Source organism: Nestor notabilis, unplaced genomic scaffold (assembly GCF_000696875.1).
Source record: "Nestor notabilis isolate BGI_N333 unplaced genomic scaffold, ASM69687v1 scaffold8224, whole genome shotgun sequence".
NCBI lineage: Eukaryota > Metazoa > Chordata > Aves > Psittaciformes > Psittacidae > Nestor > Nestor notabilis.
The window spans coordinates 195,323-212,750 of record NW_009926043.1 but is presented as its reverse complement, the minus strand read 5'-3'; the positions used below and the strand labels follow the sequence as shown (position 1 = coordinate 212,750).

The 17,428-nt window shown below is 37.0% G+C and overlaps 1 protein-coding gene across 1 annotated transcript in view; it reads left to right on the top strand.

Moving 5' to 3' along the window:
- CDKAL1 (CDK5 regulatory subunit associated protein 1-like 1) overlaps positions 1-17,428 on the top strand; it is a 150,457-nt gene that overhangs the window by 35,088 nt on the left and 97,941 nt on the right. The window contains exon 4 of the mRNA XM_010013331.1: positions 13,777-13,957. Within this exon, the coding sequence (XP_010011633.1) occupies positions 13,777-13,957 (181 nt within the window). The remainder of the gene's footprint in view (positions 1-13,776; positions 13,958-17,428) is intronic.

The following is a 17,428-nucleotide window of genomic DNA, read 5'->3' as shown; positions in this document are numbered from 1 at the left end:
GAGTATATTTAAGGGAGTCTCTTATATTCTCAACTCACCTGCTCTTTGAGTGTACCTGAGAACAAACCAGATACTTCTCACCCTCATTCTGTTACCTTCCAGTTAGATGAGTGGACTGTACTTGCTTATGAAGATTGGTATTGTTTCAGCAGTGATTTCTTTAAATTGCTGTTGCAATCAGAATGTATCATGAATGAAATGAGAGTGATGTACAGACTGTATTTGTTGTGTGCCATCACTCCAGTGAATCCCATTAACTTAACAGTCATGCCCAGTTATTTCTGTATATTGCTGCAATTACCTTTTTACACGAATGAGTAATTCCTTATACACACTTACCTTGGAAGATTTGCTTAATAATTTCTTTAGACTAATTCTTGCAAGGTAAAATCTCTGTTCCCAGTGATCCAAGTTATACTGCATTGTGTCGATTTGCAATATAATTTAAATTATTTTATCACGCTTTCATTAGTAAAGTACACTGGGTATCTTTGAAGAAATGGGTTTTGACTTAATAAGGAAATAGCATTGCTTGTCTGAAATGTAACGTCTGAAAATGTAATTCTGAAGCTATGTAGGTTTGTGTTTCAAGCACATCATAGTGATTGTGTCACACTTTGTTCTGAAGTTTTAAGACCATATTGTCAAATTTGGCAGTGTAGCATGGAGTAAAGCTGAAAAACTTTGAAGCTACATGATAGGAGCTCTGAATCTTTTTGGGTTTGAAAGGTGTGTACGTGGAATTTTAAACCAAGTGCTACACTTTCTCTTACAACTGAGAAATTTGTTATTCAAATTAGCTTTTTCTGCTGTTCCCAGCAGCAGTAGTTCCATATACAATCGTTACCATGTACAAATATTGCTCCTTCAGAAAAAAAAAACAACTGTTAGATCAGTGACAGTGAAAATTTTTGCTCTGGCATATATTCCTTTTATAAATCCATAGATTTCAAGCCTATCTGGAAACCTCGTCGAGTTCTCTACATACTCTATGAAGCTGTTAGTCCTGAAAGCTATTTAAGGAACAGGTGTCACGTCTGCGGTTATGAACATCTCTGAATAAGGATCCAGAATTATAGCTATCATAACATCGCTCTCCAAAATGCTGTTTTGTTTTGCTCTTTTTCTATTCAGTTCTTAATTTCAAAGTCCATCCTCTTAAACATCAAATTAAGTTGTTTGTCAGTAGTCATTGCTTCCATATTCAGACATTCAAAGCCTGTTGTTTTCAGACGTAGTGATGTCCTATTAAGCAGAAAGCATCTCTGAGAATTAGACCATTTACATTTCATGATGGATACTGTCTCTGAAAAATTTGCATTTGGGGATGTATAGCGAAGTACAGCAAAAACTGGTTTAAAACTGCAGTGCTTTTTAGATACGGTAAGAGTATATGAATTGTGTTTTAAATGTCTCTGGCTAGTATTCAGGAATACAGCTGTTAAAACCTTGCCACAGCTGACCTGCCTGCCACTCTATCGCTCTTGAATCTGTGGTTCTGGTATTTAATCAGAACACCTTTTGTAAGTATTGTGTTGATTAGGATGTAGCATATAAGTTGCTGTGTTTCATTAGGTACTTAGAAAATTGAGTGGAGATTATGTTAAATTTGGTGCACATCATGCAGGCATTACTAACTGCTGTTTTCTTCACAACCTTGATCCTTCCCATGTAGTTGTTTGCAACTGGAAATCTTTTCATGTGATAATTTCTCACAAAGGAATAGGACACCAGAAAATCCAGCCAAATTGTTTGCATAGTTTGTGATGTGACAGTATTATGTCTCTCTTTAATCTGTCAGCTGTTTTGAGGTAACTCTTTGGAGCTGACCATGTTTAAGGTGTTTAACACCAGGTTGGACAGGGCCCCACACAACCTGGTCTAGTGGAAGGTGTCTGCTTGGAACTAGGTGATCTTTAAGGTCCCTTCCATCCCAAACCATTCTACAATTCCTCAAAATATGCTGTGCTTTAATGTCTGTCTTACCAGGAGCTGTTCTCTTCTCTTTCTCTCTGCTGCAGAAGTTCTCAGTATAGAATCATAGAATATAATCTTGAACCAAAACTTTGGAATATAACATCTGGCTCAATGGCAATTTTAGTTCTTCATTTTCTTCCTTGGTCCATTCTTGGTTCTACTTCAGACAGAAATCTCAAATTCTCTGTTAAAAGTCTTGCAACTTGTCATACTACTAATCTTTTGACTTCTGTGTCCCCCTACTCCACATCGCTCACATTGGCCTGTCTTTGAAACATGCTGAGCCTTCTTTTTATAGCCAGTTCTAGATTATTTATTTTTTAAAACTTCACCTACTCAGTGTGCTTCTGCAAAAAGTTATTCATTTCTATCAGATTCATACCTCAAGCAGAAATAGTTTAATAGGGAGAACGTATCGCTTCTAAACTATTTAACATCCAGCTGAAGTCAGCTGCACAGTCCTTGATTTTTTGATGTGGTGTTTCTGTTCAGCTTTATTTTTGAAGATGACATATTCATTGATCGGTCTCTTTTAATGACTGTTTTTCTGAGTTTCTATTCAGTAATTACTCAGAGTTGAAGGCTGATACCGGTTTGAAGAAGGTATAGATATGCTGGTAATCCCAAGCTTCTCATATGAAGCAGGTAGAGTGGGGATCAGCGTAGTGTTTGTGTATCAGTGGAGGAGATAATGTATTTTCTCCATCTTCTATTTGGCAGATTCTGTTTTCCCATAGCAGGGGAAAGCAGTAGTATGAGTCTTCTTTTCCTGAATTTTAACACTGTTCATGCTGGCAAGGGATTTTTACCAGTTTGTCCCTGTTGCAGACTCTCCTGTCAAAGTAGATTTCAGAACACGGCTTTCATAAAGGTAGTGTATTTTAATGATTTTGGGATGTAACTTACCTCTAGATATGGACTGCTTATCATAGCTCTACTTGCATTTTCTTAAAAACAAACAACTATCTGGCATTTCTGTCTTGTCCCTTACCTTGTGTAAGGTCCATTACCTTTTCTTACCTGCTTACTAGTAAACAAATGAATGCAAACCTGAAAGAAAAATTTTAAAAACGGACCTTTTGTCTAAATTCAACAAATACTTTAAGAGATTTTTATCTCATTGTGCCTGTATTGTTAAATGCTGTCAACACCCCTCTCAAAATGGGAAATGTTACTGTGAAGACTGACAGATTATAAGAGGTCTGACAGATCTGTCACACAAAGGAAATTAAGGACTCCTCAGTCTGGAAAAGTGCTAATTGAGAGGGACTAGAACAGAGGTCAGTAAAGTCATGGAGAGTACTGAGAAGGTGAACAGAGTTGTTACTGGTCTCTCCCAGCATAACAATTAGGGGACATGAAATAGAATTAGCAGATGGCAGGCTCAGGAGAGAGAGATTTTATTTTTATTTTTTATCAGGTGGTTACAATGTGGAGAGGGTTAGATTCAAGGGCAGGTTGGACAAGTTAATGGAAGAGAAGTCCATCAGAGGCTACTGGTTACAAAAACACCTCTGATGAAATCCAGTTGTTGGAAGGAGGAAGGGACTCTGGACTCTACATCTTCAATGCCTTAATGAGCTTCTGCCACAGCTCATTGCTAGCAGTAGACTTACTGGTATAGGTGGACCTTTGGTCTGATGTGTCTTATCTTCAGGTCCCTGAAACAATACAGGATTGCAGATTATAGAGGGGCAAAAACACAAGTTCAGATTTTTTTTTTCCATTTACCATTTGTTAATAGCACACTGCTTGCAATTTTTTCATTTGGTTTCATCATTCCAAAAAGGCATGTTAATCATTTTGTTTTATATGCTTGATTTCTGTGTCAGAGTGAAGAGCTAAATGACTGTCACTGAAACAGACATGGATGGGTCCTCAGAGCCCAAGACATTTAGTATTGGTGATAAGCATTGTGTCAGACTGAGAAAAAGTATGTAATGTTCTCAGCTACTCATGGCTGAGATCCTATTATTTCTGACCATGCCTGACAGCTCTAATGCTAAACAGTGAAGGGTCACAGAAAATTAGTGTAATTTCAATGGCTGCTTTAGTGCAGCAACCATTAAGTTGGTTCCCAAGAACAGTTCCCTGATGCAACCCTTAATAAATTCAAACTTTATTTTTAGTGATGACCTTTAGTAATGTGAGCCTTGATCCATTGAGATGCTGTTCACTTTTGATGCATCTCCAAATCCCTTTTTTATGCATTTTAAATCAACACATGCTTATTCTGAATTTATGCGTGTGGATAGACTGAGAGATGTAATTTAAACACATCTGTTCAAATATGCATTTCAGATCAACTTGGTGCCGGTTCTCATAATACGGCTGAGTTTTTGACGGGTATTATATCCCTAAAGTACACAGCAGATGGTATTTATTAGAGATTGAATGGAAATGAAGTTCAAGGATGTTGAGTTTTTTGTCTTAAGTCGCTCATTTTTTAATCGTAGAACAATAATGATCTGAAGTTATGAATCTGCAATGAAGTTCTGTAAAATGTTTCATATTTATGGGACAAGTAAAACACCTTATATTTGAACAAAGTCCAAGCCATAACTGTTTATTTTTTTTGAAGAAAATTGATAATGGGAAGTATTATAATGTTTCTTATAAAACATTTGGGCTGCCAGATGTAGGAACTATAGAAACATCCACTATAATTGTTTAGAGAGAGTAAAACTGTGTGTACTCTTTCATCCTCAGGCAGTGAGCCATGCTAATTATGAAATATACTTTTTATCTAGGTCACCGTTGCCCTACAACAAGGACAGACCCAGTCCCTACTTTCACAGAGTCCCCCATACCTGTACCTTCTTAAGTTGTGTTCTGTAAATCAGGTCTCCTTAGCTGCCTCCAGGTGTTGTTCAGTCCAGCTTCTGAAAGCACTCCTCTGGGGGCAGGAGGTGAGCTTGGAAAAGTACAGTCATAAAAAAATATCCATTCTCGCTCTTCTCAAACTCTGAGAGCTGTTAGATTGTGTGTCTTGATCACAGCTACTATTCTACAGCCTTTGTAAGGTGACTTGCATCAAAATTATTAATGACTCCAAAGTTCAGAACTTGCTGCACTTGCAAATCAGTTGGAAGTTGCTGCAGATCACAAAGCTCAAGTGTAAGGTATTTCCTGCGGGAATCACTGCCATGAGCAGCCTTCAGTGGTCGGTAAAGTGTGGAAACCAAAAAGCAGAATGCACATAGTATCTCTGTAGCTGTCAGGTTAGGCGTAATACATAGTTTCTGTTATCCTTGAAACCTGAAGTGTTTTGCTATAAATCACCTCCAAATTAAATGTTAGCATTTATGGTCGTGCCAGTTACTTTCCCATGTGTGCACGTATATACACCCTCTTCAGGCAAACTCCAAGGATACTCTGAAGAAATACTCTGGTGGTTTCTCTGTGGTCATGTATGGGTTTTGTTTGTCAGTTTTGGTGGGGTTTTTGTTTGGTTGGTTTTTTTAACCCATGCCAGCAACATGGCATTTTAGTTTCTTTGTCTGGTTTGTTGTGTCTTAGGCATCAGTTTCAGAGAGGTAGGATTCAAGCTGTGAAAACAATTAAAAAGTCTTAAAACCATGCATTTTACACACATAAACAAAATATGACGTACTTAAATGTTTGCTAGTATTCAATGTTTCAGTAGTTGAATGAAAGTAAACAAGTGAGTTGACTTATAAATTAAGCCATTATACACTTATAAAAACAATAGAACATAAAGCTATATTCACTCTAACGCAGGCAAACTATGAGGTGAAGAACTGATTTGTGAGACAACCTGGAGTTGTGTTAGGCAGTAATAGAGAATATTTTAAAATATTTGAAATAATATAATTGCTTTGCAGTCGCAACATGTACATGAATAAAAGATGTTGACAGGTGTCCTGCCAGGGTGGAATCTCATGCTATTGTATTTAATAGAAATATATACAGTGTAAACAGGTCTAACTTTGGTAAAAGTAATGAAAATGCAGAGTCTGAATGACATATGCAACACAGTTTTAAAATAATGAAGTTTAAGCTTGATAGTTTATGAAATCAACTTTTTTCTTGCACTGAATATAAACAGCTTGCTTTTTTAGAGAATGAGGCCATAGCTTTCAGTTTGCGAATGTATCTGATGGTATTGGACGTACTACATATTTAGGTTTTTTTCCAGTACAGCTTATTATACATTTAATAGAAATTCAATCAAATGCAGTAAATTTATCTTTTCAATTGGCTCAATCTGATGGACAATTTGATAGAAGCAAACATAAGGTCCCTCAGACTTACCCAAATCTTGAAGTCAAAGGTATTAAGACTAACTATAGAAAAGTGGAAATGGATACTACTTTTACATGATTCATACTTATTTTATTGAGGTCTGACTCCCTGGCCACATTCACTGCAATATCTTGCCATCTCTCTGTTCTTCTAGGTTGTATTGCATTCTGTGAAATGTCTGTCCTGTCTTGCCATTTACACGATTTATTTCTAAGTTTTACATACGATATTTTAAATATCTTTTTTGAGAAGTCATGATTGGATCTTCTCTATTTATCCTACTCTTAATTGCAAAATCTCCCACTATTTGTCCTTATAATTTCAATGACGTCATTATATGGCTAGAGCAACTGAATGATGGAAAAGGAAATTGCAGCATTAAATAGAATTTCATGTAAGAAACCTAAGTTCTGTGGTGAACCTAATAGTACTGCTTGGTTTCTCTACATCTTTTTCTTAAATATTAGTGTGCGTGATATATATAGCTGCTTTTGGATAAGCAGTCTTATCAAATAATAGTTTATATCTAGCCATGAGGCTCAGTCTGTTATCATTTAAAAGGCTTCACACACAAATGTTAATGAAATGTCTATTGTCATTGAACCGAGGTACTTTCCGGTTTCACGCCATGTGTAAATCAGTTGAGCAATTGATATGAGGGTTCAAAAGAACTCTTTTTCCTGCCACAGAGTTTTTGAACTTGAACATCCTGGACTACTTTTAAACGCATATGGAAAAGATTACTAAGAATAACATTGTCAGTGGATATCCATTTATTAAAATCTGTTCATCCATTGCATAATTTTAGGATAAATCATAAACTGAAAAACATGGCAAACCCCCTGCTTCGGAAATTATGTTCAGGTTTACTCCCCTAACTCCAGACACTTAAATTAGAAGTATATTATGCTGCACTGCATCCTCATAGTCCCTGGAGAGAGAAATGCGGGAGGATTTCAGATCCCTTTCTAAAAATGTGGGGATCTTCCCATGGCTTAATTCTCAGGTTAATCTCTATGTAGTCAAGAGAGAGGCAGGGTGAAGTTTCGTGTTGTTACTAGCCTTTGAAAGAAGCAATGCTTCCAGCTGAGCAGTCTGTTTCTCTTGTGCTAGTTCCAGCTCTTGTGACTCCTCAGTGAGCAATTCAAGTTTCAGTCCGAAATCCCACAAGACTAGGCTTCGTAGACAAAAAAGAAAGAGTGGGGGGGAAAGGAGCTCGGAAGGACTGTGTGTGGTCATGGGGAAGACACAAACATCTCCTTCAACTCCAACACAAAATGGCACATTGAGATGCCTGTTAGGTTCTGTAAATATGCTTGAAAGACTAACTCTCAAATATCTTCAAATTATTTAATCTGTTAATTTCATTTGCAGGTTCCCTAAATGGACATATATTGCAAACAGGTTGTAAAATACTGTATGAGGCTGAAATAATGTTTCAGAGAAGACTGGTTTTATTTTCATGAGAATTCCACATTTTTTACTAACAGTTTTTAAATGCCAATTTCCAATTTATGAATCAAGAAGTTGCTAGGTCATCACTTTTTTTTGTTTTGAATTTAATTAAAGTAGATTTCCCAGGCAGTCCTTGTAGCCTTCTGTAAGAACATAAGAGTGCTTTTAATTTATTTGAATAATTATATTCTAATACAATGGTTTTTTACGTAGGGAGGAGTGGAGGAGGAGGATCTTGGTGAAGAGCAAGTTGATGGCTTTAAGTCATTGCTGGATTTAAATGTTAATTGCTGAAAGGGAAGAGGGAAGAATATGTGATCATGCAAAAGCATTTCAGGTGGTCACATGAGTACCTGTAGGTGCTGATGAATTTTAGCTCCTTTACATAATGTCTTCCCTGAGCATGGATTTGGTTTGTAATGGTTGTTGCTAAAGGAAATGTTTTCTGTAACTAAAGCCACATGAAACGATCCATGTAACAAGTGAATCCTAGCAAGTTCACACTTCTGCTGCTGGTTTCCTTAGGCATCTTGCTCCATGAAAATAGGGCCTTTTTTTACTGTTTTATTTTTGACAGTTTGACAGTTTTATCTTTCCTAAATCAAATGACATGGGATTTTGCATTTCACTCCCAACTACCTTCTATGAAGAGTTCTCTAACTTCCCTCTGTTGGTGAATCAGCCTGTGGTAACTGGCACTGCAATGTCTGCTGTACTCTCCTGTTACTGCTAGTTCAGTTTCTGTTTTCTCTAACATTGATAACTAAGTCCCATGGGCAGAAAAGAGCAGGAAACTTGTCACTGCGAGGGTATGCCTGCCCTGCTTGCTGGTTAGTAATATGCAAATGGAGATCCCTGAACAAACAGGTAGCTCCAGGAACTACATAGCTGTACTAGCACAGATTTCACCTCAGGCTGTTATTCTTCTGGGCTTGTTTAGAGCTAACTTGAATACCTGCAAGCTGTAAGGAGGCAATTCTCAGGGCTGCAGTAACCCACAGCGCATTCGTTACTTACCCACAACTTTACTTTCAGGCATCAGGCATTCATTTGGCATCTTTCTTTGACCCAAGAGGCTGACTTGGCTCTTCTTCAGGTAGAGGGTAAAGTGTTGCATTTCTTCTGTGTCCTTTCAAACACATTTGTTCCTCCTATCTGTGAGGTTTTGGGTATCAGTCCTCTCAGCACTTGTTCATTTCTAGGTGTGCTGGTCTGTCCAGCATTACACTAAAACGGAGACTTTACTGTAAGATACTACTACTGTAAGTAGTTACTTCTTTCTGGATGGTCAGAACTTCTCAAGATGATAGTGAGTGAATTGCTGGTCAAGATGACAGAGCATAAATCTGCTTGAGTAGATGGAAGGGATCTATCTATGTAGAAGGACATAAAGGAATGTTGAGGAACCCAAAGTATTATGGCTGTATTATCTAATACATGACTTTGAGTATTCCTCAAATTCATCTCTTTCTGTAATTCGACAGTTTCGATGTAAAATGTTCCAATTGAGAGTCAACTCGGGACTCTTTTTTTCTTGGTTTCTAAAGTTGAGTGGAGACAATAGTACATCTTCAGAGAAGATATCTTGTAAAATTTATGATTGCCAGGAGTTAGTCAGGATTATGAGGGTTTAAAATGGCTGGCAAAGTTTAAGTCATTTTATGCTCAGAATTATTGAAACAGACTGACCGCTTCCATTTGCTAGGCTATAATGAGCATCCAGACTTCTCTATGTTTGAAGCAGCTTCTAGCTTTTTCAAAATCATTTTATCTTTCATAAGAAACACTGTGTATTCTTGGTTCACAGAACAATGTGTTCTGGAGCTTTTCTATTGACCCTAGGAAACATTTGCTGCAGTTGAATTTTTAGACTTACTGTAAATGCATTGATGTATTAAAGGTTACAAAATGCTTACTGGGGATGTTCATAATTTTTCTTCTTTGTTTACTTCAGAATAGATAAACTGCATTTCATTTCAAAAAACAGTTTAATATTGGCTGATGCACAAAAAAATTGTTCTTGTAATTTTGCATCGTGTTTCATAGCTGGAATAATTTTTTAGACATCATCTGAATCTACGCAATAAGGAATTTTGTACTGTCAGAGCAAAGGTCTCTTTAATTTCAAGTGTGTATGTGTTTCATATTTTTCTGCAATTATATTTTTCCCCCCTTTTCTTTCATTAAGAAATGTTCTTTTGCATGTGGAACTAATTGTACTTTTTTTGTTCATCGGTGCTTTGCGAAAGGCTAAGAGCTTGATTTTTTTTCTTTTTCAGTAACTGGATTTTATTCTGAGTAAAATCTCACGCTTTTTTCCCCTTTCATAACTACTTTTTAAGCAATATAATCTACAGAGGTATAAAAATGCACTATGCAATGTCATATTTCAGGCAGTCATACTGGATTGAACTGTAATTAATTGCTGTTGCTGAATACACTGTGGTCCTTATTCTCTTTTCATACCCTAGCTTTTCTTTGTGTGTAATAATTCCATCCAGGAAGAAATCTAATTACTAAGATAATTAACACCTTATCACCAAATGGAGTTCAGACATTTGTAGAGTTTATGAATTTTTAAAATATGTAATTTCCTTTTAACTGAATGACAACTGGTGTTATGGAGAAAAAGAGCATATTGTATTGCATCTAGCTTGATTGGACCTTATAATTCATGTTGCTATAGAAACAACCAAACCTTTATAAAAGATGGTATTACTACTACCATTGGTAATAAATGCTTTGACTGTTGCCAATAGTGTCATTAAAATGGTTAAAATAACTTCATTTTAATGGTTTTGTCAAATGTAACGAATGTTCTGAGAAATGGCAGCTGATGTTACGTGATACTGATTTATAATGTACTTTTTCTTCTAGAAGCTTGCTATTACCGCATAATATATTTGTGATATGAACAAAATCATGTTGCAGAATACAGTGCTCCTCTGTTCACTCAGTCCTTAAAGCTAACGAATTTTACTGTTACATGATATCAAGCAGAACTTCGTATCTTGCAGTTTGTCAGTCTTAAGAAAGCAGTGGTAATTGAGACTCTTTAGCCAGCAGCTCTGGGGATTTTTGCTGTTCTGTGCAATATTCAGCTTGTGTTTCCCACTTAAAATTATTGGACCAAGTCATTGAAAATGTTCAGTTTTATATTGGGTTTGATTTGGCATTCAAATGCCATGTTTTAACTTCATCTCAAGTGATGAAGTCTGAATTCATGAACTCAAAAAGGAGTTGAAAGAATTTGATTGCTTTTGTGGGGATTTTCATAAGGAAAAGGTGAAAGAGGATTCTAATAATGTAATGTCTAAAAAATTCCTTTGCAGTGAACTGTATATGCAGATATATGTAAGAAAAGGAGGCCAAGGCATTTGCTTTACTTAAATAAAAAGGAGGGCTTTTTTTAAGTTAAAAAAAAAGTCACAGAACATATTTACTACCATATACTGTTTGTATGAAGACCACTGTGCTGAATATAAGCTATGTGTGCTGTAATGTTTCACCTAATCAAATTACTAAGAGCAATATTCTCTGCTTCCACTTTCTTGGATCTTTAGCCAACAAATTCTCCTGGTCCAGTAGAACCCATTGTTGCAGGAAGTTTTTCTTTCAGCTATTCAAACTCTTCACCCACTGTAGCCACAGCATTATTTTTTCTGTGGTAATATACTGTCTAATAAGAAATCGGCCATTCGAATGCTTTTTTGGATTGCATGCAAATTCATTATGCTGCATTCACAGTTCTGCTGTCTCTTGTCCTGATGAAGGGAAGTCTTACAGACACTTCCTCAGAGAGACCCCTTCTTAAGCTCAGGTGCTGAGCTTTGCTTGTGGCAGTAGTCTTCATGCCGTTCACCCCTAAAAGAAGCTGTATGTCAGCTGTTCCCTTGCCTGTAGGCTACTTAAGATCTGTAGAATTATTTAGGTTGGAAGGGACCTCTGGAAGTCATCTCATCTATTCCCCTCATTTGAAACCAGGTCTCATTGAAAGGGCTAGCTCGAAGTCGGATACCACCAATATCTTTATACAGTTCTTTTCCTCATAAATCATATTTTCTCCAGGTCATCAGTCTTACTGATAGTGCAGAAACAGTCTTATCTGTATCAGTAGGGAGCACTGAGCACTTCTGAGCACTATATATTTCTGCCTGTCTGCAGAAGAGGTTTATCACTATTCCGACTTTTCACAAGCATGATGAATACAAAACAGTGCAGTGGTTTCACAGTCTCTCATAGGGCAGTGGTCATCCAGCTGGCAGGTGTCAGATTTGGAAACTGAAGTTTTTATCTCCTGGGTTCCTCAGAGTGCTCTGTAAATACTGTGCAGTAATCTCTTGGTTGTAGGTCATTTTTCTGAGCCATATCAGAGAATCATAGAAGGGTTGATGTTGGAGGGGAGCTCTAGAGGCCATTTTGTCCAAACCCCCCTGTTCAAGTAGAGCTAATTGCTGTCTGTGTCCAGACAGCTTTTGAGTATCTCCAAGAAGGGAGACTCCACAGTCTCCCTGGGCAACCTGTGCCAGTGCTCTGTCACCCTCAGTGAAGAAGTGTTTCCTGACAAGGAGCACACCACCTGAGCCCTCATGCCCTTGACTACTGTCCCCCCAGGTGCTCTGTAGTCACTTTTAATACTGTCCAGGTTTCCACTCGTGTCATTTGTGCCCATGTGAAATAACAATAGGGAGTAGTAGTCAGAGGGCCAGATAAACCCCACAACATCCTGGCAGACAGCACACCTCTCTGGATGATTGGTTCAGTTGACAGATGGGTGCCTGTGTCCCTGTCCCCCTGCAGCAGGGATTCACCCATTACAGTGACTCGCTGCTTCTTCCTGTCTTTAGGGGCTGGGTAGACGAGATATTTTGCTTGTCAGCACATCTGGCTCCTCTTCAACCTTGAGGGCAATAACATATTTTGCAGTTGTAAGCCCTTAGGTGGGGCAGATCCTTCCTCTCAGTGTCAGAAGTCACCAGCTTCCATCATTCCCTTTCTCCAGAGGTTTTGCTTCCATTGGGGGTTGTCAATACTTGCTTCTCTACGGCAGATGGGGGCTAAGGTTCTTCAAGATGTGGAGCTGCAGAGAACATCCTGTTTATCTCTCTTTCATCTCCTCTCACGCTGCACAGCCTGCTCACTTCTTAGGTAACTCCTTCAAGACAGCACAGCTTCTGCAGGACAAAGGGCCATCTCTTCTGGCATCAGAGAGAGTCCCCAGGGGCTCCCCACAGCCTGAGATGCTTGCAGGGCTGCCTCAACCCTCTGAAGTGAGTGCAAGCCTCGACCCTAGCACAGACAGCTATTCCAGCATTCTACTGGGGAAAATACTCACTGGCACATTACCGCCATGCCTAAGACTTGCACTATGGCATGATTTTACTTTATCCCCTTCTGTTCTAACTGCTGTGTCTGTTGGCTGCCTCTGTTAGCCACACTTTCTTAAACTGCTGTGTGTGAGGGTTCTGCATATTCACTCCAAGGGGAACAGTTAGGAAATGTTGACCTTGCTAAATCACAAGAGAGCTTAGTCCCTGTGCATTTGTAAACTTAAGTATTTTGCTTTCCTTTTAAAGCAAGGCATAGGCTGATTTTATGCAGTACAGAGTTAGAAATTAACTTGTGACTAAGAGATGTCTTACTGGCTTCAAAGCCAATTTTGTTCAAAATTGCTACGTTATATGGCATGCAAGTCCCCTCTTTTGGAATTCCTATTCTACTTCGATAGGAGCATTATAAAACATTAAGTAGTTTACAAATTCAAGTGAGTAAGTCTCAGAAGTTATAAATTTTGTGGATTAAGTGATCAGAATTTGAGAAACTAACAAGCTCTGGCGAACACCTATAATTTCAAATTAATGAGGAGTTGGTCCAGGTGTTTTCTTCTTTCTGTCACACTCCTAATCCAGTATTTGCTGTCATATCTTTCTCCTGTTGTGTGTGCTCTTGGCCAAGTACCAAATGGTCTCAGTTTCTGTAGATCAAGTTGAAGAGTTGTAAGTCTGTGTACACTGCCTTTTAAGGGAGCAAAACCTTTATATGTGCTTAGTTCAGTGTTCCTTTCTACTTTCTTTACAGAGTGCCTGGAATAACAATTGCTACAGACATCATCTGTGGTTTTCCAGGAGAGACTGATGAAGATTTTCAAGAAACAGTGAAACTTGTAGAACAGTACAGGTTTCCAAGCTTGTTTATTAATCAATTTTACCCACGCCCCGGAACCCCAGCAGCAAAAATGCATCAAGTTCCAGCTGCAGTGGTAAGATCCATTTTCTTGTGCCACTGTACATGGTGTACTCAAATTTACGTACATAAAGCATATATATGAAAATGTAGATTTTTTTGCAGAACTATGCTACAATTTGGTTAATTTATTTTTTATTTTTTTTTAGTCCAGTGAGTTAAATGATTGTTGAATTGCCTTTAGAGGTTAGCTAGGTCACTGAATGTATTTTCATATATAAATTACTCTTCAGACTGTTAGGGAAGGTGAAATAGTGGTTATACTGAAGTCATGTCTTCTTTCTATCAAGTTTCGGCTGAATGAATACCAGGAGAGGTAGTTGATTGATTTTGCATATTGTTTTTTTCCGTTTTAAGACTTTTGTGACTCCAGCAATCTCAAGCTTATTGTGAATAATTATGCGAAGTATTAATAATAGAGCAATGATAATTTCTGATTTATTTGTCCAATATCAAATTTGAAGGCAAATTCTTCTCAAGACTCTCTTTATACACTGCTTAGAAGCTCTGCTTCCTTCAGCCTGTATGTTAAAGGCCACTGACAAAATTGGCGTTAATCTTTCAGTTTTCAGGTGTTTTCCTTCTTTCTTTCTATTTTTGAGTGAGAAATATAACTCTTCTTGACATTCTCATATCGAATTCCCATAAGGAAAACAGCCTGTTTTAATATAGAAGGGAGATGGTTATTCGCTGCATTTTACTTGATATAAATAGCTATTTATAAGCAATAATAACAGCAATCACATCTGAAGGTGAGGTTTGATTTATTTTTAAAAAATTGAATTTGTATTTTTTGTAATCTGAATCTCAAAGCAAGTATACAAGACTGATGGCTGTACAATAATTCAACTTGTTATTTCATTATTATGGGCATAAATAACATTTATAGTTACTTTATTGTAAGAATGAAAGTCAGCCAACAATGTAAATCAGTTTAAACAAAAAACCTTTTCTTTCAATTTATGTATCCTGCTACACCAACATGAAATCAAAACTACATATCAGTAATTCTATCCCTTCGCGTATACATCTGAAAGTGAAAGAATATCTGCCTACTCTCGGTATATACCACAAATTGCATAGGATGTGTCAGCTGCTGAAGGCATAAAATGAGATTGTATTTGGCTCTTTGAATTTATTGTTTGGAGCTTGAGCAATGACTGCTCATTTATTGTAGGCTATCTCATAATGGGAAATACTCTGTTTTCAAATATAAATAGCTTATGTTGAAATACTCTGCTTACTGTAACCAGCTCACACTCTTGAATTATTTTTATTAGTTTTGAATGCTTTTTAAAAATTTCAAAGTGAAAAAAAATACAGAAGCATCATTTTTGGAAGTTAGGAAGCTTAAAAATTAAAACACTGATTTATGTCTCTGTTTTGTTTATATTCTTTCATCCACAAGTTTTTAAGCATGCTATTTTCACAGGAGGTGCAAAAAGCTTAAGTTAATTTACCCTCTTCTGTTTAACTGGGTGCCATGGGAAGCCAATATGTGAAGAGCTAAATTATTAAAAGAACATTAGCTGTTCTGTGGTTAAGAGTGTTACTGGTAATGTCATTTTAACCCAGTTTTACATCCTTTCTTTTTATTTGTAGTACTAGTGCTTATTGGTTTCACTTAATTAGAACTTTCAAAGAAGATGAGGCCTCTAATCCAGGGCTGATGAAAATCTGTAATTAATAGATTTTGTTTCTCTCTTTTCTCTCCCCACCCCCCTCTCTCCCCAGTTTTTCAAAAATCCTGTGTTATGAGATCCTTTTTTTCTTTTCTCTCTTTGTAGAAATGGAGAGTAACTAGTCAAACAGAGCAAGAAGAGCTCGTGCTAATCTCTTATGTTTTATATTCACATTACTACTAGACAGAACCTGATGGTCTATCCTGCAACATCAAGCATGGACAGGCATTTCATTTGTCATTCCTTGCCTAGTGTAATGTGTATGATTCTCTGCTAGGAGAAGGAAGTAGCACGTTACCATCCACATTATGCACTCTTACCCCTTTAATAAAATATTATTTGTGTCATCTTACTGTTAATGAATTCAATTCATTGCATTAGCAGGAGAAATAGGACATAAAGTGACATACAACTGTTACGTGCATCTGTACGTGTGATACATTGTATTACCTGCCTGATCTTGTGAACTAGTGTTTTTACAGGATTAACTAGTGTTTTTACAGGATGTTCATAACATTATCCTATGGTAAGATCTTGTCCTATGAAAAGGATTTTGTCTGTATTATTTAACTACAAATGCTGAACCAGTGAGCAAGTTACTTAACAATTGTTATTCTTGTCTTTAGGAAAAAAACAATCTTGGGTCTATTTGTTATGTTATTTTAGCTTTGCAATACTTCTGCAATGGACAGATCTATAGCTATTTGCAAACTGCTCATTACTGAGTTCTACTTCTCCAAGACAGCTCCAGTGATTCTGGCAAAGTATCACAGCTGCGATAATGTATTTGCTTTGTTGATTTCTTTTAAGTTAGCTCTTTTTAGGAAGACCTTGCAACTTATAGGGACTGTCTGTAGAGTATTAAACATAGTAACATTCGATGCTTTCAAATTTTGATAATTCCCTTTTTGGGGAAACCCCCCATTTCAGTTTATCTTAATAGAAAAAAACCCCAAGCAAACAGTAGGTCGACATAGAATCTTCCCTTCACATAGATAATTTATCTTTGAAAACCTTTCGGGCACTGATTTTTTTCTAAAAGGACAGATGACACTAATCCAGATGGACAGTTCTGCCACCATAAATTCAGAAAAGACAGTTAAGGCTTCAGGCCTTTCTTGTTTCTCCTGGAGAAAAAATGTCCATAGAGAATCAGACATCTGTCTAAATGGTCTTATAATTTCATAACTATCACTTAGATTATGCTTACCATAAATGTTGTCTCCAGTTCAGAGAAAAGAGCACAGTTAAGCAAAATGAGGCATGATTTTTTTTTGTTGTTGTTTCAGGGTTTTTTAATAAGCGATTGCAGTGATGCTGAGTCAACGTATTGTTCAGAACTTAAGTGCTACTTTTCTTGACTTTTACCTCCATTTTATCCACCTACTGCTAAATACATTGTTTCAGAAATTACTCTGGATGCTCGTTATCTCCAGTGAGCTATCTGTAGAAAATTCTCACTCTAAAGAGTGTTAACTATGAAATGCTATTTTGTAGATTGTTGTTATTATCATCATCACTATCATCATCATTTTGGACCTGGATTTCTCCATTTCCCGATTGCGTTCAATTGTAAAAGTGATAGTGCTGATAGCTGCATAACTCAAATTACAGACTAGGCATAAATATTTTAATAAGCAGTGTAAGAACATGATTTAGATGTGACTAGTACAGGTTTTATATTTAGCTGCATTGCAAATGATCAGAATGCTGTAATTTTAAGTGTAAAAATTAATCTTTTTGTCTAAAATTAAGGATCCATAATACCTTATGTTCTTGATAATTTTAATTTCTGTGTTCTTTAT